The 27,213-nt window shown below is 36.1% G+C and overlaps 2 protein-coding genes across 2 annotated transcripts in view; both read right to left on the reverse strand.

Moving 5' to 3' along the window:
* Positions 1 to 4,608, reverse strand: part of LOC145663793 (uncharacterized) — a 67,143-nt gene extending 62,535 nt beyond the window's left edge. Inside the window, exon 1 of the mRNA XM_081729884.1 lies at positions 4,411 to 4,608. Within this exon, the coding sequence (XP_081586010.1) occupies positions 4,411 to 4,431 (21 nt within the window). The 5' untranslated portion in view covers positions 4,432 to 4,608. The remainder of the gene's footprint in view (positions 1 to 4,410) is intronic.
* An 8,444-nt stretch (positions 4,609 to 13,052) lies between these two features.
* Positions 13,053 to 27,213, reverse strand: part of LOC145664851 (uncharacterized) — a 38,746-nt gene continuing 24,585 nt past the window's right edge. The window contains exons 5-6 of the mRNA XM_081731868.1: positions 22,296 to 22,452; positions 13,053 to 13,702 (exon numbers count right to left, since the gene is read on the reverse strand). Of these exons, the coding sequence (XP_081587994.1) occupies positions 13,215 to 13,702; positions 22,296 to 22,452 (645 nt within the window). The 3' untranslated portion in view covers positions 13,053 to 13,214. The remainder of the gene's footprint in view (positions 13,703 to 22,295; positions 22,453 to 27,213) is intronic.

Consider the following 27,213-nt stretch of genomic DNA (forward strand, 5'->3'; position numbering starts at 1 on the left):
TATATATATATATATTAGGCCTACTGTATCTGAACAACTATTATATTCTTACTTCATATTGGTTTTCTTCATATATATACCAATATAATAGTTGTTCAGATACAGTAGGCCTAATACTTGTCCCCTATACTACAATATGCATACAAAATTGGTTTACTTGCTGCAGTCTAAGGCGTAGGTACTCAAGCTAAGTTTCTGTTGATATAAAAGATGGTCCTTTACCCTACGTTTGAAGGTTAAGAATCCTTTGCACTCGATTATATCGGAAGGTAATGAATTCCAGGCTCTCACAGCTGAAATAGAGGATGATTTCGCTGCTTTTGTTAATGTATGCCGCGGGATGTCAAGTGTACGGGAACGTTTTGTTTCGTATGGATGGATTTCATTTCGGAACATCAGCTTACTTTTAAGATAAAGGGGGCCATTATTGTGTATGGCCTTATGTATCTGGCAGTACAGATGCAACAAACGCATCCTTGACATTGTTAGAATGTTGTTTTTTTGATTTAGTAAGGGCAGTATATGTTCATATTTTCGCGTGTTATAGATAAATCTCATGCAGGCATTTTGAACTTTTTGAATTGATATTGCTAAGGATTTAGTAATGGCTGGTCCATATACAGAATCACAATAGTCGAACAGTGGAAAAATAAGCGTGTTCACTAAATACAGTTTTGTGTTCTGATTTAGAAAATCATTATTTTTACATAATAATCGCAGAATTGATATTGAGTTATTAAATACAGTACATATATGTCGCTTCCAGTTTAACTCACCACCTAGTATTAATCCGAGATTGTTTACTGAAGGTGAGTAATCTAACGGCGTGTCTCGAATGGAAATACTAATTTGTCCAGTTTCCAATTTCCTAAGATTTACTCTTGTTCCCATGACTGTAAATATGCATTTACTTGCGTTTATTTTCAAGGAATTGGACAAGCACCAATCACTAAATATTTCTAAGTCCTCATTGATGAGGGCTGCACTTTGTAAGGCGTGCTCTAGAGACGTGACTAAGCAGAGTTGTGTATCATCCGCGTACAGATGTATTTAGAGTGTAGCTTTGGTACATCTGCTGTATATAGACAAAATAGCAGAGGTCCTAGTTTGATCCATGTGGCACTCCTCTTTGAAGACTGATTTGGTTTGACACTGCAAGTTTAGGATTTTTTAGTACTACTCTTTGTTGCCTATCTGAAAGATATGATCTGAACCACTGGATCGTGTTGGTGGAAAAGTTATAGTATTTCATTTTAGCTAGGAGTAAGTCGTGATGATCTGAATCAAATGCTTTAGTAAGATCTAATAATACCAGGAATGATATCTGTTTGTTATCTAATGCTCGAAAAATGTCGTCAGTGATATGAAGTAGGGCTGTGGCAGTGCTATGTGAATTGCGAAAGCCTGATTGGTGTAGGGGTAAGATATTATTATATTTATTAATCACGTAATCATTGAGCTGGTTATGCACAAGTTTCCCCATAACTTTGGACAATATTGGTAATAGACTAATAGGCCTAAGGTCGTTTAGAGATGATACATTTTGCTTTTTTGCTATAGGCATTGCAAATGTTTCTTTCCAGGATGATGGAATGGATCATGTGATTATGGAATAATTTATTATCTGTGTTAATGGTGATATAATGTATGGAAAAACAAGTCTAAGCATCTTTCCTGTAATGCCTTCGTGCCCAGCTGCATTCGAATTTTAATTTTTAATAGCATTCTGAACATCAAAATTGCTTATATTACGGAGTTCGAATGAAGTCATACTTGAACAGAATTTAGTATTATTATATACAGTTATGCGGTTTTGAACTGCATTCTCGTCGATATTTCTATCATTACAAATTTCACCAAAGTGCGCGTTAATCTCATTGCAATTTGCAAGATCATCTGGTGATGCTTGAGAATTTTTTCGACTACTAATACCGAGGGTTCTTAATTTATTCCATACATCCTTGAGCTCAGATTATTACTATTGAAAAACTGTGTGAAATATATTCTTTTCTCTTGTCGTATCACAGCTGTAGTAAAGTTCCGTAGTTGTTTGTATTCATTCCAAAGAACATCAGTTCTTGTCCTTTTGAATTTGAGATATGCACGGTTTTTTTAATTTTATTAGTAGCTGGACGTTGTCAGTTAACCATGGACTGTTGTTTCTTGTAATACTCGAAGAACATAGAGGGACATGTTTATCAAAAATGCTAAGTATGGTGTTTTCTAAGAATTCGACTTTCTTATCTACGTCAGGTAGGTTTTCAATTAGTTTCCAATCAATGCGTTGTATATCACTAGTGAATTTGGACTGATCAAAATACTTAAAATTGCGATATGTCTTTATTTTGCCGTTGTCTTTTGTTGGTTCTTCTAATTGCAAACATATATATGCTAAAGAGTGATCTGAAGTACCGATTGGTAGTTTTACTCTTCTGAAGTGAATTATATTGATATTACTAGTAATAAATACATCAAGAAGGTTTCAGCGGTTTTAGTGATGCATGTTGGTTCGTTTAAGATATAGCTCAAATGTCACACAAAATGTTAAAATTGTTTCAGAGCACAGATTATCCTGATGAACCACTCCTTATATTCCTAATGGAAATTCAAATCGTTCCCACAATGCAACAAAAGTGACTCTGTGACACTACCGACTAGAGTTGTAACTAACTGAATCGTCTGCTACTAACAGTAGCTAAGTGTATCATTGGACGACCCGCTCGGGAGAGTAATACTCCCTTAAGTACGTTTTTCCGCGCGCTACTCTAGCCAGCTGTTTTACGCGCTATCCTAGCCAGTTGTTCTAAGTTGGTCACAAAATTTATATCATGAAGTACAAGAGGAACAAAACGAGCCCTATATCATGGAGTACAAGGGCATAAGTACTATAACTACTTATTTGCAAAAAAGTAAATAAATCACTTTTTTAAGTATTATTTTCATATTATTTTAATTAATAAGTGTTATAAAAATGTAAAAAAAAAAAACTTTTCTCGGGCCGGGTTTGAACTCGCGCCAAAATAGACTTTTCTTACTAGCATATAGCGCTAGCCCACTCGGCCACGAAGACCGACAGCAGCAAGCGTTTGATTTTTGTTATTTTAATGCAACGTGGCAAGAAGTGGATAACGCCAACCAATCAGAACTGTGTTTCTCGTTTCTACTTCCGTGAGCATTACTCTCCCGAGCTAGTCCTATCATAGGCTAATTCTATCAGACGCACGCGCTCTGAATGATCAGATTCGTTCTTGCTTTAATAGTTCGTAATATCCAACTTCCTTGAGTGGCGGCGCCAGTCTCCACAGTTTCAACTGGAAGAGCAGCTGAAACCTCTAGTCTATATTATTACTTTTTGTTTTAAAGTGTGATTTCATGAAATGTTTATTAGTACATCACACTCACTTTCAAATCTTCGTCGCTATAACTTCTTAACCATTCATGTTATTTTTAAAAAATACTGAAATGGTCTTATTTAAATCAAATCTTTTAAAGAATATATTGAATCATTACAATAACATGATTGATAATGAAGATATGATCATTTAAACGGCACTATGTCTGTCTGCACGGCGACCATTTTGAAAACATCACCACAGATTTCATGACTTTTGATCAAATGTCTTCGGGCGATTTTTATTCCTTCAGATATACATAACTACTGCGCAAAATGGCACATTGACGTCCAGAAGGGGACTGTTGTCGTAACATTTACATTAACTCCATCAACTAATGAGATATGGAAGAAAGAGAACTTTTCAAAGCAGTTGTGCTCCTTGAGGCATAAATTTGGAGGATAAAAAATGTACAGATACGGAATATAAAAATTTGATATTCCAAGTGTATTCAAAATAATTGTTGAAAAGTTATAATTCTTTTACTAAATTTCTTCTTATTGTCATGATTTAATTTGTATTATAGTGAGCTCGTAAAGAGCAGGGACATTAGGGACGGTGGGTTATGCGTGTAAACCAGGTAGTGAAAACACGTTTTTTTCAGTATTACGAGTTCCTATAGCGTTTGTAATGGTTTTACACTTGTAAAGCTACACTTGTAAAATAAAAATACTACCTTTGTATACTATGTAGAAATAGTACGCCAGTAGAAACTAATATCTGATAGTCATTTTTCATATGTGCTTACTTATCTTAACCGTTGTATAGCACTTGTAATAATTTTATACTGGTAACACTGCACTTGTAAACATAAAGTAAAGCTACACTATATATATACGTATATTTAATTGTGCCACTTGCAATAATTTGTTTATTATAAAATGTCTTTCAATTCAGAGCATTGAATTGTACCTGAAACTTTGCAAAATATGGTGTGCATAAACATTGCCTGCACCAAATTAATAAGTTTCTAACACATATAAAACTTAGGAGTTGTTATTAATTCTAGGAAACTTACTTTAGATAATAGAGTATCCATGTTCAGAATAAGATACTTGGCTAAAATAACCAGTTATATGGTAATTTTGTTTTGTTTCTCCGACAATGTTTATAAATTTCATTTTATTAACAATGCTTTGTATTTATTTTTGAAATTAGTATATTGGGATTATGTTGTCCACATTGGCTAAGCATATGTTCTTTGACACTACAAGAAGTCAGAATGTCTTATACAGTGAAACATTCCTTAACGGATACCTCAATAATATGGACAAACTATTTTGTTCTCGCAAATATATATATAATATAATATAATATAATATAATATAATATACAATATACAGGGTGTTTCAGATAAAACGTTCAGTGCTTATAAATCCGAAACGGCTGATAATAAAAAGATGAAACAAAAACTGAGATAGGAAAATGTCATAGGGCGCATCACATGGTGTTGTTGTGGTCACTCCCAGGGCCCTCCTTCAAGGGAGCCCAGGGGCCAACTTCTAATTTTCAAACACTGCACACCACAACACTGCAACTCTGATTTAAAAACGGTGGCCCAAATCGAAAATTGTTTCCTACAAAAGTTCTTTCGTTTTTCAAGTACTATTGAATGAGGTATGATCAATACGTGTTCCTATTTGAAAATTAGAAGTTGGCCCCTGGACCCCCTTGAAGGAGGGCCCTGGGAGTGACCACAACAACACCATGTGATGTGCCCTATGACATTTTCCTATCTCACAAGTAAACCTTACGTTTGGGTGAATCGAGTTGCTGACTGAGACACATATGAGAAAGTAGTACTAAATGTGGTCAGTATTTCAGTGAAGTTGTAGGTGCGAAGCTCCAGGGGTTTAGAAGATACAGCTACCAGAACATCACATGGAAGTACAGAATAGTCTTCATACAGTTGGAGGTAAAAGCCTTGTAAGACCTCTTGTAACGAAAAAAGGTGAATAACAAATATATGGGTACATATTAGGACTAGTAGGAAGTCATATAGTAAGGGTATACCTGACGGCGGCCATCTTGAAATCCGCCATTTTGAATTAAGGTTAAGTTTTTAAAATAGGAATAGGGTCATGTGATACACGATTTAAGGCGCAAATTTAATCAGAAGAACAATGATGACGTTAGTTTTGATTTACGCGCAATTGGTAAAAAGTTACAGGGAAATTAAATATTGTTGCAGCATATGTATTATTCCTTTACCCCACCTTGTAAATTTTGTGTTAATGATAATAATTAAATAAAAAGCAGGTGGATAAATGTTAGGTCTATGATAAGAGTTGTCTTGATGGTGGCCATGTTCAAATCCGCCATTTTGAGTCAGACAAAAATTTTAAACAAAACGCATAACAGTGACACCTTATTAATAGCAAATTTTACCATAATTCCAACGATATAACCATTTTTGCTTTATCATTAACCAGCATTTGTTATCGCATAAACAAGTTTGGTAGTTTAAGGAAAAATGACCAAAGTGGAATTGAGTCATAATTGAACTTGGGTTTTTCTTCCAGAAAAGTCCTCAATTAGTACAATCAATATGTAGTTCAGAAAAGAGTGCATGACTTGCATAAATGCTCTGCTCACAGTGAGCACACCTGACAAAGGCAATCGAGTTACACTTGACACATTTGTCGTTAACAATTCCGTCAAAGCAGTAGTCGTAAGGAGCGATCCATTTAATTTTGTGTTGGTTAATGATAAAGCAAAATGGTTATACCCTTGGAGTTATGGTAAAATTTGCTATTAATAAGGTGTCACTGTTATGCGTTTTGTTTAAAACTTTGTCTGATTCAAAATGGCGGATTTGAACATGGCCGCCATCAAGGCAACTCTTACCATAGACCTTATATTTATCCATTTGCTTTTTATTTAATTATTATCATTAACACAAAATTTACAAGGTGGGGTAAAGGACTAATACATATGCTGCAACAATATTTAATTTCCCTGTAACTTTTTACCAATTGCGCGTAAATCAAAATTATCGTCACCATTGTTCTTCTGATTAAATTTGCGCCTTAAATCATGTATCACATGACCCTATTCCTATTTTAAAAACTTAACCTTAATTCAAAATGGCGGATTTCAAGATGGCCGCCGTCAGGTATACCCTTACTATATGACTTCCCTCTAGTCCTAATATGTACCCAAATATTTGTTATTTATCTTTTGTCGTTACAAGAGGTCTTACAGGGCTTTTACCTCCAACTGTATGAAGACTATTCTGTACTTCCATGTGATGTTCTGGTAGCTGTATCTCCTAAACCCCTGGAGCTTCGCACCTACAACTTCACTGAAATACTGACCACATTTAGTACTACTTTCTCATATGTGTCTCAGTCAGCAACTCGATTCACCCAAACGTAAGGTTTACTTGTCAGTTTTTGTTTCATCTTTTTATTCTCAGCCGTTTCGGATTTATAAGCACTGAACGTTTTATCTGAAACACAAACTATTTTGTTCTGGCAAATATAATATACAATATATATATATATATATATATATATATTATGAGAGAGCGTGCAACCACAGTTTAGATAAACATACTTGCATTCATAACATATTCACTTCTTTCAATAGGAGCTTATCTCTTACTACTGGTATCTTAGAAAGTGTTCATTAAGGGAGAAATTGTATTAATACAGGTTGCAAATCACTTTAGAAGGACTTATCTGTTATTTTTATAAATACAGTCTGTGGACATACCTATAAAAACAATTGCGAGAAACGTGAACCAATATGCGTTAGGTAGCCACTGAAAAGCACGAATGCTATATAACCGAGCCAGAGAAGGAGCACAGTAGGGGAAGATCTGACAAGGTGCGTTCGTAGGGAATGGTGTATTAATGGCGTTGGGAATACCCATAAAAGAAGATAGTGGGAAAATACTTCATATGCCATAGAAACAGTCACTTTACTTGTGGCACAGCTTTGCGACACTTCTATGTTTACGTATAATCACCTTGTACACTGCTTCCTCATAGCACTTTACTTTATCATGGCTTGGTTATGGCGTATCATGTGTTATTATACATGCGAGAGGAAGACACCAACATATTTTAAGTACTTTTACATTGATCTAATGAAATAAAATAACACATTTCCTCCTTCAATTTTACAACTCAATGTTTACTCACACTGGGACAGCAGCACAAGAGAACCTTCCTTTTATATAGACCACAGATATAGACACAGACAGTCCTCTTCTTTTACCCCCAACGGTTTAGTAACGTATTCATAACCGAAAGGAATTATTCTGAGTTCATATCTATTTTACGGTTGTGTGGTTTATTACAGAGCTCTATTCTCATTCTTAGGACATACCTTACATTGGTGCATTTCTCTTAACTTTGGGAGAGTACATTGACAAACATTTAAATTTTGGAATTATGGAAAAACAAAATTTGGTAAACATTCTCTAGGATTCGAATATATATAACCTTGTAAATTATTGCGAGGTATTGTTTATCCCTTGCTATGAGTAAAAAAATTGCCAAAGTATTCATATTGCCATGTGGCAGGTTATTAACCTAATTTATCTTCTTAAATAAGGCTTTATTACAAACTTGTTTCTTATAAATATGTCTTCTAATTCAGAGTATTGAATTGTACCTGTCAATTTTGCAAAATATAGTGTGCCTAAACTTTACCTGCACCAAATAAAACTTATGAGTTGTTGATAATTCTAGGAAACTTACTTTAGATAATAGAGTATTCATATTCAGAATAAGCTTCTTGGATAAAACAACCACTTATATGGTAATTTTGTCCTTTTACTCCGACAATATTTATACATTTCATTTTATCAACAATGTTTTCTATTTATTTTGTTTCACAGGCTTGAGTACAGGGTTAATTCTCTTTTTATAGGACATAGGTACGCTGATACAATTTTTTTAAATTTTAGGAGGGGTACCTTGGCCCATTACTTAAATTTGGGAATTGGAAAAAAGAATATATATATATATATATATATATATATATATATATATATATATATATATATATATATATATTTGTAAATTGGAATGCTTCATGTTGATCCCTTACATGGGTAAAACATTAGTAAAACTCAAATCTAGGGATTTTGACCTCATCTAACATAAGATAAGATACTTTATTACTTCATATGATTGTGGATGAACACAGGACATGGTGTAAATTCGTTGCTGGAAAATTATAATTTGTTTTGGTTGATTCCTATCTTTAACTTCAAATTTTTCGGTTTGAAACTTGATATGTAATTATTGTAACCTATTGATTACAATGATATGTATACATTAATAATTTCACACTTTGAATCTTAGGATTATATATAAAGAATCATAGTCTAAAGTCATTGGTGGAAATGTTTTTCTTGATGCAATCTGATTGATTGATCACTTTCAAATATTTATTTAAAATTTTAATTTTTTTTTTAAAGTTTTGCTTATTTTTTCGATCATTGTTTCAAAATTTCTTTTTTAGTTTGAAAATTTTTGAAACTTTTTATTGTAGTTACGGCTCAAAATCTTTAATGGAAAAGTTTAGATAATTATTAAAGTTTATTTATATATAACAACAATTTTACATTTTCAATTTAGGATTTGTAGTCATGACACACAGTCTAAAATCATATATGTACTTGAATAATTAAAAACTGTGTTAATCGATTAGCTGAAAACCGAATAAAGTTCGATGGTTAACGTTTTCCTTATTATAATATTTTTGCTTGTTAATATTTGTTTGCCAAATAATGTAGTTATGTTTTTTAAAGTGAAAGTTTTGTACTACCTGATAGGAAATTATTAAGCCGATTGATATACAATTTCATACTTTGAACTTTACTTACAACTCATAATCTAATATCATTGATGGAATACTATTTTGATGTGATCTGAGTAGCTATCACTTTCACATCGTTTTTTTTAAGTTTTTGTTTAAAATTTTAGTTTGAAAGTATTTGAAACCTAATATTGTAATTACGACTCAGCCTAAGGATATGGTGTAAAGTTGTTCTTGGTGCAATAGCTTATCACTTCCATATCTTTATTTAAATTTTGAAAAGATTTCAAATGTTTGCTCAAAATTTTCCGATCACTGTTTGAAGTTGAAATGTTTAGTTTGAAAATTTTGATTTGAGAATTTGTAGTTTTGAAAATTATAGTTTGAAGGTTTCTAGATTCTAAATTTTAATTTGATAATTTTGTTTTAAAATTTTAGTTTGAAATTTTTTGATTTTTTTAATTTGAAAACTTTGGTTTAAAACTTTTAAGTTTGAAATTTTGGTTTAATTTTTTTATCACTAGCTTTATTTTTTTGTTTGAACATAATCGTTTAAGTTTTTGAGGTTTGAAAATTTTTGTACTCATTGAAATTTTTTATTAAATGTTTTAATTTGAAAACTGTTTGGACCTGTTGAAAAGTTTTGTTTTAATTTAGTTCGAAAAAAATTTTAAATTTCAATGCCTAAAAATTTGTAGATCACTGAAAAAATTATTGCAAGTATAACGAAAGAATGAACTGTTTACAACATAACGTTACAAAACCTTATCATAAAAGATATATTAGGTCTATGACCTACCAGGCGGTAGTATATATTAATTATGTTTATTTTTTTTTTGGCATTTTCCGCATAGGAGGGGATAAACAAGACCAATTAAATTTACAGAAACGTCTATTTTGGTCCTAAAGAACATTTATCATTTTTGGTAATTCTTAAATTTATAGGGTAGATTAACGCAATCTCACTAATTTTGAGAAGAAAACATTGATGTACAAATATCTGATGAAAGAAAATGGATCCATGTACTCAACCATGTAACTACATACCGTGTTAAAACTATCAAAGAAGATAAATTACATCAATAACCGAACAATACTAATATTTGACAATTTTTTACCCCAAGGAAAGGACAAGGAGGACCACCTTAATTTAAAGAGTTGTATATTCGATTCGTTGTATATTCGAATATTTACCAAATTTTATTTTTTGACAATTCTCAAATTTAAGGGATTAGACAATATATCCCATCCGAAATTTGAAAGCAGTGCATCAATGTACCCATGTCCTATAAAAGAAAATGAACCCCTCCACTACATAACCGTATAACGTGATCTCCCACATGAAAAGGGATAAATTAGTCAAAAACCCTACAAATTTCGAATTATGTGCAATTTTGTGCCCATAAAAGGGACTGGACGACACAAATCTTATTTTTAAGTTGGAAGTATCACGGTTATGCCAGCTAGACTAAAGGAGACGGTGATAATGAGAAATGAGTTAAATGGTGGAATGAAGAAAGTGGCAGGAAACGAGAGAACTCCGGGAAAACCACGTGTTTGTCCACCAGAAAGTTTACTTGGCGCGAGCTGGGATCAAACCGAGGACCCCATGCACCAGAGGTGAACGTTCTACCACTGAGTCAGCGCGGCCTCTGGACCACCCCAATTTACAGTAATGTGTATATATTAGGGTCCTAGAGAAGAATTACAATTATTATTTGTTGGCAATTCCTAATTTTCAGGGGTGGTTCTATGTACCCTTCCCAAAATTTAAGAGGGTGTCTCAATATGGCATTTCTTATGAAAAGGAATAGATCCCTATATTCACTCATAGAACCACATAAGGTATTAAGCCTCATCAAAGAGGATAAAATACGTGAAAAACTTCCGAAATTTACATTTTTTGCAATTTCTTACCCATAAAAGGGAAACCCAAACTTATAGATTATTGTAGCAAAATTATTGTAGCATGACTATAAATATATTGTTCTAGCAATACAATTTGATAACGAATTCGCCCGGTATTATTTATAATGTTAGTATGTGTATAATCGTCAAAGTCATGTATGTGATAAATTTCATGTCAAAAGAGCAGTAAATAAGAACAATAAAACGAAAATAAAACTTTCTTGTCCATTTAACATTTTGTTTTACTTGTTGTAATTTTCGTATTTATAATTCTTTTCGTATTAAATTTACCACAAATATACATTTCCCGATTATACAAATAGTATCAGTATTAAAAGTACCTGCAAAATCATTATCAAATTATAGTCTTACACGAAGACTGTTATAGATATGCGACAATCATTTTGGACATGAGTGTACATTGTGCGGTCGTATGATACCATAGTATTTTTTTTAAATTACACAATTTCCAAATGTATTTTTTTTAAAATAGAGTGGTTCTATGTTCTCTTTCAAAATTTAGGAGTGGGCCAAGTACCCCTGCGAAAATCAAGTGACAATTGACTTCTAAGAAATCATATCAAGTGATTAGATCGCATGACGTCCCTCAGCCAATCAGATATAAGTGTCTTCAAGTCACACCGCTACTACTCATGAGCTCCGACAAAGAATTCTAGCATGATAGGATCATTCGCATTCCCAACTTTACATCAGTTTTCACAATTCAGTTCGGATATACTGAAGGCGCTCCTCCAATTCATTTACACGTATTGGAAATTCGCAATTGCATTCGGATGCAATAGAGACGTCATCATATCTAAAAATAAACTTTGTGTCACACTTAAAGGAATCCATCATTTCAACCCTGACACACAATAAACATACAGCAGTGCGTCGAGGAACAGTTACATATTAGTTGTGGTGGACAACATCGCATCTCGGGATTCTCCCAGTTTCCTCCTGTATTATCATTTCACCAATTATTTTGTAATTATTCATTTTTACTAATTATCTGTTTTCTTTAGCCTAAGAGGTATTATACAACCGTGCGATGTAAATTTGAAATTTTATATCATTGATTTTTTTAGATTATTTTAGCTAATATAAAACGTTCAAGAAGTATAATCAAAATTAAGTTGCATTTAAATTTGATAAGTTTATATTAATGCTACAATGTAATATGGAGTTAATTTGTTCTTAATGGAGTTAATTTGTACTTAAAAACCAAAAGTAATTGTGATGCTAGCCGTGAGCTGACCACATAACATCCAAATAATGATGCTATTTGGGCACCCATCATTAGATCTTTAAAGACTTTTAAACAAAAGAGAGTTTTAATGTTTCAATACAATTACAAAAAATCTTGAACATCTCACAATTATTCGTTCGAGGCTAAATGAAAATGAAAATTAAATGAAATCTTTGTTTTACGTCCCACGATTGGTCTAAAGAGGACGGTGATGAAAATGAATGAAATGGTGGAATGAAGAAAGTGGGAGGAAACGGGAGAACCCGACAAAACCCACGCAACTTGAGGATAAATGAGATAGATGATTCGTGAGTATGAAAAACGAATGTGAGAGGAAACGGAAGAATCGCGAGAAAACCTTGGGAGCAATGTTGCTTACCACAAAAACACATTACCTGAGATCGAACTAGCAACCTCTCCCACCAGAGGAAGGCGCTGTATCATTGAGCCACCATGGGCCAATTAATACAATGGTATTCGGGCCTGGGATGGTTTTAATCGTTTCACTTTGACGGTACAACTTAGGGGAGGAGAGATATTTTAAAATGATTGAAAATGACCAATATTAGTCTCGAATCCATAGTTTTCGAGGTTACTGAGATGAATAGTGACATCCTCGATGCAGTTTAAATTCAAAATTTAGCCCTTTATGTCCAAAATGAAATGTATTCTCCCCGTCCAGAGAAAGGGCGTTCTGCTAATGCAATTATAAAATAAAAGAAGGTGAATAGGTAATATTGTACTATTGCTTATAACCAGATATTTACATACTTCGTTGGTAAAGAAAACTGGAACAATTTTGATTCAAATGTTAATATGTTGTGTTTATAAGAATGTAAGAAAAGAAGTTTTGTTCTGAAAACTTGCGAAATGTATAGTCACTTGGCCGTCTAACACTTTACTTCAAAGATGAAGTCTTTCTCCTTGTTTTGTTGAGCAGACGCAGACCGATCCTCTTGACCACTGTCTGATCCTTCATCGCCAATAATGCTGATAACGTCCTGCTGTTGGTTCCTTTTCTGAGGATAACTATCTCCAGAATCAAGAACATCGCGTGCATTGGTCTCACTACTTGTTAAAGACTTTGAAAAAGCTGTTTGTAGTAGCTGTTCTGCATGATTATCATTAGGTTCTGCCTTCCCGTGAGCCTCCATTAAATACTGCTCCACACTTTCAGTGGTTTCTGTTACTTTACTCCATGACAGCTCTTCAAGTTTAGATGGTAAATTGTTCACCAAATTATCATACTTCACACTCAAGTTGTCAACGCTTTCTTTTGCTGAAGATTTCTTTTCCTTTACATAAATTATCTCTTCAGAAAGATATTCTTCTGAGTACACGTAATTGTGCATGATTGTCCATATGATAATACCAGGGCCTGTGAAAGATAACAAATGTCCGTAATTATTCAAGCCATTCGGATATAACGAAATCAAAATATAAGACAGGTAAGTACAAAAACTCATTATTAATTTACGAGGTGGAGTGCGAAAATAAGTTTTCCCTCTTGTTTTCCCCAGGAAAGAAAACAGCAATGGGGGGAAACAAGGCAATAGGGACCCATACACGCAAACACATGCATGAAGAAGCCTTCCAACATGCATGAAAAATGATAAAACCACAGGGTAATTGATCGTGTATTTCCTCGTTCATGCATGTTGAAAGTTTTCAAAATCTTCTATAAACATGTATGATGGTTTTGCCGTTCTTCATGCATGTTTATCGTATATGTGCTCATTCATGCAAGTTGGTTCTTTTATAGTTAGGTCCGCCAATCACGACAGCGAAAGAAATCAAATGACTCTTTCCTTCGATTCATTTTTCTAGTTAGTTGGACAGCAAGTTGGTACATGTGTTGGAAAAAAATTCTTCGAATATGCATGATGAAACAAATCTTTTATGCATGTTGGTCATGTAAGTGTGTGCGTCTATGGCCCCCTAATGGTTGCACTCGCAACACACCCAGACAATAGAGAAAGAATCTTTCACCCGCGATCCTGCAGATGGCGCCGTCCTGGCGCCTGCGCAAAGCCTCTCAGTCTGGTAGTTAAGACGCGTTTTGACGTCTCACCCACTCCTCTCAGTCTGGTAGTTAAGACGCGTTTCGATGTCCCACCCAGTCCTCTTAGTCTGGTAGTTAAGACGCGTTTTGACGTCTCCCCCACTCCTCTGTCTGGTAGTTAAGACGCGTTTCGACGTCCCACCCAGTCCTCTCAGTCTGGTGGTTAAGACGCGTTTTGACGTCCCACCCAGTGACTTCCATCTGTTTCCGGCTTTGAAGAAGACTCTCGGCGGCAGGGGCTTTGGAACCAATTGCGAAGTCACGGAAGCTGTTCAACGTTTTTTCCGTATGCAGAGTTCCGAATTTTTGCTGGAAGGGTTTTTGAAGCTCTCGCACACGTCCCCGGAATTGCCGGCGCCGGAACCGACAATGCCGGGACCGGAACCGGGGCTGTTTCGCACACACATTCCGGTAATGCCGGTGCTGAGAAGTAGTTTGAGTTTGAACGTGAAGGAGAAAACATGAGTCTAGCAATAAACAAATGATATCTCCTGGCCTTGCTGTACTAACGGCGAAGAAAGAGGAAACAAAGCAGCACTAGAAAGATTTGGATTCACCATTGTTGACAGTGCATGTGGAAGGTTCGTTTTATACTCGTACATGGAAAGTTGCGGAAATATGATTCGATTTTTTTTTTCAAATTACGTACTATGATCTTGCAGGAGCCAATAAAAAAAATCCACACAAAAGGAAAATGCTTAGGAGAAACCTGATCGCTATCGATGATTGATAGAAGCAAACTATTATTTTTCTATATTTTCCCCTCAAGGGAGGCTAAACAGAAGAGCGAAGAAACAAGGTTATTTGTTCTTTGTGTGTGGTTGTGTGCACACGAGGTAGATGGCCTTCTTTTGGTTTCTTTCTCTTTTTTTTTTTCACTTTTGTTGCCATAATTTCTCACAATTGAAACAGGCTGAGATCACGGTATTATAATAATAATAATAATAATAATAATAATAATAATAATAATAATAATAATAATAATAATAATAATAATAATAATAATAATAATAATAATAATAATAATAACTAGGAATGCAATGGATATACTCGATTGCAATGAAATGAGCTGAGCGAGCTTAAGCAACGTAATCAGTTTATTGTGACTTTTTAAAACAATCAGTATTTTTCATAACAATCGCACAATTCTTCGTCTTGACCTTTTCTTCCGGCTAAAAAAAGTTTAAAAAATCGTTAATTTGTTTTTAAATTGTGATTAAAATTGTAAATTTTTACGCTAAAAAAATAAAAGGGCTTCGCCGGAATTTTTGAAAATCACGCGCAGATTTTAATTGTTCACGAAAAAATCACGTGAAAACTTTTTCCCCATGTTAAGTCTATGGAAGCGTTTTTCGGTGATTATTCCTCGATGGTACATTAGATTTTTGATTTCGACCTATGTTCTCACTCAGCACGACATACTCTATCAGCGTGCTAAGTTTGGTTGAGATCGGCCAAACGGTCTAGGAGGAGTTCGCGGACAACCAAACGGCTAACCCGAGTATTAGAGCTTCGCTCGCTTCGCTCGCTCAGCTCAATGATAATAATAATAATAATGATAATAATAATAATAATGATAATAATAATAATAGGTTCTGACAAGGCAGCATTGCGATTGCCTATTCACTCAGTCCACAGTCGTTCTATGGAACAAATGCCAGACTAGACACAGAGTAAATGAATAGTTTTATTATGATCTATAGGGTAAAGCAACATGCAACCACAAGACTGGAAATTTTCTTGTTCTGTTTGTGCTTTTTCAGTTCTTTCTGTAGTTGTATTTTAGTTTTTATTTAATTTTATTTACAACCTTTCTTATGTTTGGGAATGCCTACTTCTTCGATTATGATGGAGATTTAAAACCCTTGTTTTCTTATTATGAAGGTTATTCATACCCTACATACTGGGTTGCATAATTAACAGGATAAACACTGGGCAACTATCCTAGATTCAAAATTTCTTCATCTCTCCATTTTGCTCATTTCCGCCATGTTGATTTTTTTTATTATGACTTCACATATGTTAAGACATATTCTCTATCAAAACGAATCCAACCACCTCTTTGTTTAATTCGTTTAAGTAAGTTTCGGCTGTAGAAGATAACAAATTAATATACATACATACATCTGTGAAACTCACTTTCCACGTTGCTGTAGTTAGGTAATTCAAACAAGATCCGAATTTCCCTTGCTGAGAATTTATGTAAATAGCAAGCCGCTATATTTGTGGTACCTCACAGCCATTTTGATTATTTCATTCTTCATTATATATTGAAGTGATGTGAAAAAAAGAAAATAACAGAAAAAACTGAAGCAAACAAAAAAATCCAAATACAGGGGGAAAAAAACAAGAATACACAACGCCTTGCCACTCATTCACTGTACCTATCAGCCTGATCCGGATCCGGTATTACCGGCTGCGTGTGCATCCATGCATAAGAAAGCATTGCCGCCGACAAAACCGGAGCCGGAGCCGACACCGACATTGTCGGCGGCTAGGCCGACTGCATTTGCCGGTCCCGGGAGTTCCACCGGCTATTTTGCCGGGTCGGAAAGCGTGTGCAAGATACCATTTGATTACATTGCCGCCGATTCCATCGCCGGCTTTGTCGAAACCGGAACTGGCATTGCCGGGGACGTGTGCAAACGCTCTTATAGACCGGTATGACAAATATTTAATGTACAGTCATGTTCAAAATTATTGTTGCGTATCTATAACTGTCTTCTTGTAAGAATATAATTTGATAATGATTTTGCAGGGTACTTTTGATACTAATGCTATGTGTATAATCGGGAAATGTATATTTTTGGTAAATCTCATAGGAAAAGAATTATAAATACGAAAATCAGAGTAAAACAAAATGTTGCTAAATTTACAAGAAAGTTTTGTTTTCGTTTTATTGTTCTTGTTCACTGCTCTTTTGACATGAAATTTGCCACATACATGTCTTTGAAGATTATACACATACTATCATTGTAAGAAATACCGAGGGAATCCGTTATCAAATTATATTCCTACAACAACATATTTATAGACATGCGACAACAATTTTGCACATGAGTGTACGTGGTTCTTATCTGGAAAAACAATGCTACGTCTGATCTTTAAATCACATGCTATTCCCTGTTCAGCGTAAGCTCTAAACTCCGATAAACAAAATATTTGTATCCTTCCGCTCGTCACAAATACGATTGGCTAGTGATGCATCACTCCCACTCCCCACGGGGAGAAGCAAATTATACACGTTCGTTTTGACAGTACTGTCTCGTGTTGTCCAGATACTTACAGCAGCAGCAGAAAAGAAAGAAAAACTCGAACGATTAATATATATATATATATATTTGAATTTCGCTGGTAAGCGATTGTTGCTTAGTGAGAAAAGGTTTACCTTGTTGATGTTTCACTACAACACTCGATGAACTGGGATTCATGCCAGCCATCTTTCAGACTTAAAAGAAAAACACGGCTCCACAGTTGAATTGGCACCACAATTATTGCGCAATGTGCGCATGCTTAGTATTTGTTTCCATTATTTCATTAACCACACTCAATTGCAATATTATTAGATAATCCATAACATATTCATGTCATTTATAATAATGTAGCAGTTTTATAATTTAATCATATGAACTATATTGCGGAGTAGTACAAGGGTCAGTAAGCCAACAGCGAATCAGCGAGATTTATGTTCAAGTGGCTTTGTTTATCACAGCTTAGAGCTTAGGCCGAAAAGGGTTTAGTTTTGGTCTTGCATCCCCTACCCCTGTCCACAGTCGCCTGGGATAACGTATTTTCAAACTCCCCATCCTATTACTATGTACTACTAACAAGTATTAGGTGGGTCACCATTAAGAGAACACTGCTATTTAATAGTATTAAAGTAAATAGTTAAATAGCTAATTTATACAGAATGAAGCTATCAAGTGCATCAGATTAGAAACGAAAGACGTACTTTTTAATGTCACAAAAATTCAGTTTTCTAAATTTCCTTGGAAACTGCGCATCAAAATTTAACCTAAAACACTTACGAGGGAGGATCAGAAACTAAAGGTTATAAAGACCGATATTTCTGGAGTTTTGTTTGTTACAGGGAAATGAGGAGTGTGCGTTAATTTTACATATAGTTACATATTTTACATAGAGTTAGCAACTGAACAGAGTTTCAGCCACCCGACACCTATGTCGCTAGTTGCTGATATACACAAATTGCGATTCGTTTGGAAAGCTGGTTTCGCGAAGCGGTCCGCTCAGTTATTCGATTTCTATGGGTGAAACACGTAACCTTAACTAAAATTTAGCGGCAGCTTGTAGAGGTTTACAGCCAGGACTTCTCGCCGAGGGTGTCATCTTCCTTCAAGACAAAGCCCATCCGCATACAACCCAGAAGGCCATCACGCTGTTGAAACAGTTCCGCTGGGACATTATCGACCAACCTTCCTACTCCCTCCGCCCGGACCTCGCTTCAACCGACTTTCACTTATTCCCGCACTTCTTGAAGGAGCACCTAGGAGGCCGTCACTTTGCTTCAGTCGAGGAAGTGAAAAGCGGCCCATACACGTAAACACATGCCTGAAGAAACAGCCCGACTTGTATGAAAAATGATAAAACCACAGGCAAGTTGATCGTGTATGGCCTCGTTCATTCATGTTGAAAGTTTTCAAAATCTTCTGAAAACATGTTTGATGTTTTTGCCGTTATGCATGCATGTTTACCGTGTATGGGCTCGTTCATGCAAGGTGGCTGTTTTATATTTAGGTCCGCCAATCACGACAGCGGAAGAAATCACGTGAGTCTCTCCTCCGTCGCATGCCAAGGTCGTGCTGTTGCAGAAAGAAAAAGCACGCGTTTCCTCGTCCCCCACATTTCTCAAACTACTTTCAGTATGTTGGACAGCACGTTGGTACGTGTGTGGGTAAAAAATTCTTTCAAGATGCATGATGAAAGAAACCTTTCATACATGTTGGTAATGCAAGTGCGTGCGTCTATGGCGCGCTAAACACTTCGTGACAACGTGACTGAACACGCAACGACAGGATTTTTACCAGGAAGGAATCTTTGAACTCATCCTACGATGCGACAAGTGCCTCAACCGATAATGTATGTGCTATCTGTTGGCTGTATTGATTGTATTAAATAATATAAGAATCCGCCAGAAAATGTATACAGTCTTTGTCATCCTGTATCAGAATACTGGCATTGACAATTGTTCTGAAACTTAAGTATGTTGTAGTATAGCTTTTCGCCCAACAGATGTCAGCATTGTTTTTAATTAAAATTAGTCCGGTTTTTCGCTCAACAGAGGTCGGTACTGTCAGCACTGTTAGTGAGATAAGAAAATGGCAAGAGCACGCTTGACGTTCAAGCAGCTTAAGTAAGTTTTGAAGTGTTTTATCAGGTTTGGGAATGCCATCGAAGTGCAGCGTCAGTGAGGAGGGAGAGTTTGGTACTGAACCACCAACCCCGCCTAACCATCAAACGCATTGCTGACAAGTTTGAGGCTCATGGAACGACGAGCAGTCGCTGCAGCTACAGCGGTCAATGTATCAATAGAGACCGATGCACATGCTTCTGTATTCTTCTGGCGAAGGTTCTCGAGCGTCCCAAGCAACGGGCAATATTTTGAACATCTAATGTAAACATATGCTTACTTGAAGGTTTGTAACACATGTTTGAATAATTAAATGAATTTAAGAAATATAATATATTGTGTTTTTCTTAAACAGTGTACACATTTTTCTGGCGGCCTCCTATAATTACACGTTTCACTGCATGCTTTGTAACCTTACTTTCTGATTACCCCTCGTATTTTATTTATTTCGATGTAACCTATCAATTGAGAAATGACTCGTCATTGGACTATGTTAAATCTCACCAAATATTAAATTATAAGAATTAATGTTAATTTTCATCTATATCTCATTAAACATCCTATGTAATTCCGTCTTCGTAGTGTTAGTGATTTGATTTCATTTTTAATTTAGCGTCCCTTTAAACAACAAGGTTTATGAGATCACATAGGCCCCTGCTGAGTATCGAAGCCGGGTCTCCCACGTCAAAGACGAGTACGCTAACCGCTTAGCCACGACGAAGCTAATCATTTTGTTATAATGTGCTCTTTATTTCTTATACGATGGGCCTCTTGCCCAACAAATTTCTATCAAATCCAGCCAGTAGTTACCGGAAAATAAAGTATCACATACCTTCATGCACTCTCAGTGAAATTATAAGCTCTCATATGCTTACGGCGGGAGCTAAGAACTTGCTTTTCGCTATATACAGGGTGTTTCAAAAAACACCGACAACGTTTGGGAGGTAATTCCTGACACCAAGATAAGAGGAAAAATATAGACCAACCTCGGTGTGCATATGCTTCGTTTTGGAGTTATGGGCTGCTGAAAACATGTAAAAAAAATGAACTTTAAAGGTCCATAGCTCTGAAACTATGGGACCTACCGTAGTCGGGTCAAGACTTCACTTTGGAACTAATATCTGCCCTATCCAAAAATGCACGTTTCAGAATCCTAAGGTACTCACGCAACATTTTTTATAGAGGAAGTTTGGCTCGGGCATATGATATGAAGTGCTCATCAACTACCTCCATAAAAATTGTTACAGACGTACCGTAAGATTCTGATACATGGATATGTGGATAGGGCACATATTAGTCCCTAAGTGAAGTCTTGACCCGACTACGGTAGGTCCCATAGTTTCAGAGCTATGAACCTTTATGGTTAATTTTTTCATGTTTTCGGCAATCTGTAACTCCGAAAGGAAGCATTTGTGCACCCAGGTTGGTCTATACTTTTTGTCTTATCTTGGCGTCAGGAATCACCTCCCAAACGTTGTCGGTGTTATTTTTAAACACCCTATATATATATATATATATATATATATATATATATATATATATATATATATATATAGAGAGAGAGAGAGAGAGAGAGAGAGAGAGAGAGAGAGAGAGAGAGAGAGAGAGAGAAATATACCGAAACTTGTATATTTCTACGACTTCTGGTTGGAGTAGATAGATAAGGACGAGGAATAAATCTATTGTTGAGACTGAAACCGTTTTTTGATATCTCTTACCATTGTTGCAATATAGAGACCGCGACGGCTCGTGAAGCCTGGACTCTATACAAATCATATAACTATTTAGCCTCACTTATGATGCATTGGGAGAATTCGGTACGATACGGGGAGCTGTCTTCCGAATTCACACTTTAGAGAACATGAGACACTAGAAGTACACCAAGAATATTGCCAAACTTAATAGACATTACGACTGGGCGAAAAAAAACACTTAAAAGAACTATAAAATGAACGCTAACAATTATTCGAGTTTAGTTGAACTTGAGTTTAACGTCCCTTACACCAGCGAGGCTATATGAGACGGGAACTACTGATTAACGTGGAATTCGAACCACATGAGCTCCCGACGGGAATTGAACCTGGGTCTCCCACGACCAAGGCGCGTACGCTAACCGCTTAGCCACGAAGGAGCTCTATTACGCGAATTAAACGGTTAACAATAATAATAGTATAAATATCAAAAAACGAAAATAAAAGGAAACTTAGCGAGAATTCGACAACAATGTACCTTTAGGAGATGTTCCCCATGTAGTGTGAGAAACAACACTGGAAAAATTTCACGGATGGGGGACTGACGACCTAGACACATAATGTGCTATATTGAATGCTGAGATCGGTAGATCTAGGTCAAGCTTCACGACTCATTGCGATGACTATTACCTGTCGACGGACAGTAGGACGGCCATTGCCATTCTATAGGATTTGCGATACTTACATATACCATGATTTGGAAGTATATAAGTAATGCTTAAGAAATTGGAATGTTATCATTTTCGTTATGTCTATTATCAACACAAAGAATAAACTATGCTGTAATTACCAAGGAGATAAGAGCAGAATACGCCATGTTCCAGTAAATCATAGTTAATCAAATGGCCACTGATAGATCTCGCCCAACAAAACAGAAAGGCGGATGTCAGACAAACACCTTTTAGGAGGTTCAAGTATAACCAAGGTTTCATTGCAGAACGTTCATCCTGAAATCGAAACAAAACTACCATTATATACATTGTCTGTCAATCCAAAGATAATGTATTTTTGTGTAGTGTGTGCAACATCATAAAAATAAAAAATAAAAACTATTTCGTCAATAAACTTAGAACTTATAGAATAATTGGCAGAAATGTTTGTACGGTAGCGAATACCTGTAAATAAACGTGCTAAAAATCCACATCAGTTCTTTTAAGAATACATTTTTACTTTCTTAGTGGATAGTTTATAACATTGCGGATGTTCGTGTAGACATAAGTTTTCATTTTCTTTATTCGAAACTCATTACTCATTAGTGATTTCTTACATTAAACTGCAATGGGATAAATTGTATTTGGTTGGATTTTTCAAAAACTTCTTATTTTGTTTTTAAGCTTATTTTTCATTTTCAAAGATTTCGAGAGGGCACGGTGGCTTAGGGGTAGAGCGATTACCTCTGGTACGTGGGGGACCCTTTGTTCGATTCCCAGCCAAGTAAGATCGTGGGGGACAACATCGTTTTCTCACACATTCTTATTCCACCAATTCTTCCATTATTATTCACTTTCCTTCATCATCCGTCCCGCTTAGTCTTAAGGGCATAATCGTGGGACGTTAAACTGAAAAATGGATTTTCAAAGATTTTTGATCTTCGGCGAGCAAACACCGGGACTGGCTCACAGATGTGTGAAGATGCATCGTATAATCCCTAGCAGCACAGGATGTGCTAGACATGTGCCATTTAGGTGTACCAGCTACTTTTTAGGTACCCGACACTTGGCACATATGATATTCATGTGCTAAGTATGTACTTCACCTACCTACAGTTTTAAGTACTTGTTACACCTAGTTGATATTTGCAACTATGTACCACAAATATAGTAATTATATATCTGACTCAGTTTCGCACTCGAACAGTAATTTGTTTTTATGTTGTCACTTGGGACAAATAGCTGTCATGTTCTAGGTACGTCCTTTAGGTACAGTACATACTGTTTCAGATACTCAACAAACACAAGATGTGCTAGGCATGCTACATTTACGTGCTCTAAATTCATCTCCCACATTTGATGCATTTGTTGCTTCTTTTTCTAAGCGATTGTGTACTAGAAGCAACAAATGCATCAACTTTATTAGATGGCAACTGTCGCCGATCATTTGAAAGTGAATATGGAAGAACCATGAAATAAAGTAAATAGACACTCGTCATTTTGTTATAAAATTACATGGCGAGTAGCTTTTATTTTATCCCAAACTGTTACCGTCGAATATACACGGTTAAAGGAGCACGTTGATTAGCCAAATTCAAAAGACCTCAACAATTTATCCCTCTACAAGCGACTTCGTCGTCATCGCCTCCGTGGCCAAGTTGGTAGAGCACCTAGCTAGTAATCCAAAGGTTGGTAGTTCGCGTCTACCCTGGAGTACATTTTTTTCACTTGTTTAAAGTGTTTTTTTAGACTCACCTTAATATAAACACATTACGCATATAGGCGATTTAACATATTTTGGGGGAGTAATTTTGTGGTTCATTGACGCTTACAGCATGGGGAACATACTAGGCACGTTCCCCAGGTACATGTCAGGCATGTGCCTAGGGGCGGACATAGACTGTAACTATAACTTGCCATCCATGTGATTTCTCTCTCAGAGATACATAATGCACATACTGGACTCATTCCCATGTACCTGAGGGAATATGTTTTGTTTGTTTGTTTTTGAGTTTAACGTCCCGTTCAGCAGTGAGGCTATATAAGACATGGACCTACTGATTAACGTGGAATCCGAACCATGTGAGCTCCCGCCGGAAATCGAACCCGGGTCTCCCACGTCATAGGCGCGTACGCTGAGGGAACATGATATTCATATGCCTGCTATGTGATTGTGCTGTTAGGGATAGGACGTAAATAGAACGGCTCAAAAGCTTCGTGACCCGTGACAAAGAGGCAGTCTAACTTATGATCCGGAGTGATACGAACAAACCCGATATCACTCGAACACGATGAAACATCGTCATACACATGAGAAGTATATGTGTTACACTGATAATGTAATTCAAACAAACACAATTCTCTGTCTTTATCTCCTTTTGTCTCCTCACTAAATTATAATTTTCTTTCTCTCTTGTTGTGTCAAAGCATTGCACTGAAAGATAACTACAAGGTTTATCAGAGTATAAATGCGTGAGAAGCACAGAAAAAGCAAGCTACGTGTTTTTCTTATCACGGATCATGAAAGTTTAATTGAACAAACCTGGAAAACTTGTCGTTAAGAATATAAAATATGGTGCTCAGCCTTAACATCGTTTTGTTGAATCTTTTTGTATAGTCTGTGTTCAAAAACCACTGCATTATTTTTCACTATGAGAAGATAATAAACATGGAATTATAATCATGTGAAATATTGAAGACTTAGCATGGATTAAGAAATGTCACACCGGGAACCGAACAATGGGATGTTCGGGCTCAAGTAATGAATATCATTAATAAACTATAAAATGCTACAGAGTTGATATTTTGGATCCCCGGGTCTGCTTGAGTCACTGGGTCTGAGAAGCGAGACCAAGACCCGGGTAAAAGTTTTCACCCAAGTGACCCACGTGGAAAAGTCCAGGAGATACGAAACGCTACCAAATCGATTACATTCTTGTGAAACAATGTTTCAGGAATAGTGTACGACACGTGAAGACACTGCCAGGAGCGGACATTGAATAGGATCACAATCTCCTGGTGGCGGAAGTGCAAACCTGGTTAAAGTCGATCAAGAAAAATGGAAAGAAAATCGAAAATGGAACTTGGAGCCACTAAGAAATATCGACGATGATGTGAAAGAAGAAATTGAAGAAAAATTCTGTGCAATGGGCGGTGTGGTTGACAATATAGAGAATAGTTGGGGAAAAGTTAAACAGATTCTGCTTGACGCACTCCACAATAACATCGGCAGGATGGAAAGAGCACCGAGAAATCCATGGATAACTGAAGCAATGCTTAAGAAGATGGAAGAACGCAGAAGGATGAAAAACACAGACATCAAGGAGTACAGAAGGCTGAATAATGAATTGAGAAGAGAGACAGACAAAGCCAAAGAAAAGTACATGGAACAGATATGTGAAGAAATAATGGAACTTCAACGGCGCGGCAGATATGATCTGATGTAGCAGAAAGCACAAGAATTAGGAGGGAAAGCTAACAAACGTATACGAACGTGCGGCATCGAAGATCAAGAAGGTAATGTAACCACTGACCATCAAAGAATCCTTAGAATTTGGGAGGAATACATAAAAGATCTGTATGACCAGAAGAAGCACCCCAAAGATATTGTGATCGAAGAGAAAGAGCTGGATGATGATGAAAACAAACCCAGTATATTAAAAAGTGAAGTAGTACCGGCAATCAAAGACATACGAAGGAGAAAGGCCACTGGAGAAGACGACATACCAGTAGATTTGCTCAAGGGATTAGGAGACAACGCAATAAAAGTACTGACCACTTATTAACAAGATCTTCCTGAGTGGAGAATGGCCAAAGGATTTTCTTGATGTTACAATGATTGCATGGCCCAAGAAAAACCAAGCAAAGAAGTGCAGCGATCACAGAACCATTAGCCTGATTTCCCATACTGGAAAGTTCATTGCACGCATACTGAATACGCGGCTGGAAAATAAGATAGATGAGAGGTTAGAAGAAGATCAATTTGGATTCAGGAAAGAAAAAGGCACCAGAGATGCTATTGAATTGATGGGAATTATATCAGAAAGAATTCTTGATGTAAAGGAAGAGTTGTGTTTGTGCTTCATCGACTGGCGACAAGCTTTCGACCGAGTCAATTGGACGAAACTTCTGAAAATACTTAAAGAAATCTGAGTCAACTGGAGAGATCGACGACTCATTCAAAACCTGCACACAGGACAACGAGTGAAGCTGCGCTTGAATGAAGGAGAAACCAATAGTGTGGAGATTGGAAGAGGAGTCAGACAGGGATGTAATTTGTCGCCCCAAGTATTCAACATTTACAGTGAATGTTTAATGAAGGAAGCATTAATGGGAATTGGAGATTTCAAGATTGGAGGGCAGATCATTAACAAGATCAGGTATTCACATAATATGATTATAATAGCTAAAACCGAAGGTCCAGGTTAAGGAGGACTACAGGAGATGATTGACAAAATAGTTGACACTGGAAAACTGTATGGAATGGAAATTAGCATCGAAAAGTCGAAAGTCATGAGAATATCCCATGGAAACACGCCTTTACGGATCAGAGTAGAACAAAGAGAACTTGAAGAGGTCGATCATTTCAAGAATCTAGGAAGTATTTTGACGAGAGACGTTTACTGCACCAAAGAGATCAGGTCAAGAATTGCAATAGCTAAAGAAGCATTCAACAAGAAAAGATCACTCTTAACTAGCAGGCTTAATATTGGACTTAAGAAGAAGTTAGTCAAGTGCTATATATATAGTATTGGACTGTATGGTTCAGAGACTTGGACATTACGGAAGTTAGAGAGGAAATATTTGGAGAACTTCGAAATGTGGTGTTGGAGGAAGATGGAGAAGATAAAATGGACAGAGAGAGCAACAAACGAAGATGTTTTAAAACGGATAGAAAAAAAGAGGACACCTCTAGCCACCATCCTTTGTAGAAAGGCCAATTGGATTGGACACATCTTGCGAAGAAATTGTCTTCTTCACACCGCCATAGAAGGAAAGATGAAAGGGAAGCGAGGAATAGGAAGAAGAAGAACACAGCTGATCGATGATTTGAAAGAT

This window comes from Thermobia domestica, chromosome 11 (genome assembly GCF_964235325.1).
Source record: "Thermobia domestica chromosome 11, izTheDome1.hap1.1, whole genome shotgun sequence".
NCBI classification, from domain to species: domain Eukaryota; kingdom Metazoa; phylum Arthropoda; class Insecta; order Zygentoma; family Lepismatidae; genus Thermobia; species Thermobia domestica.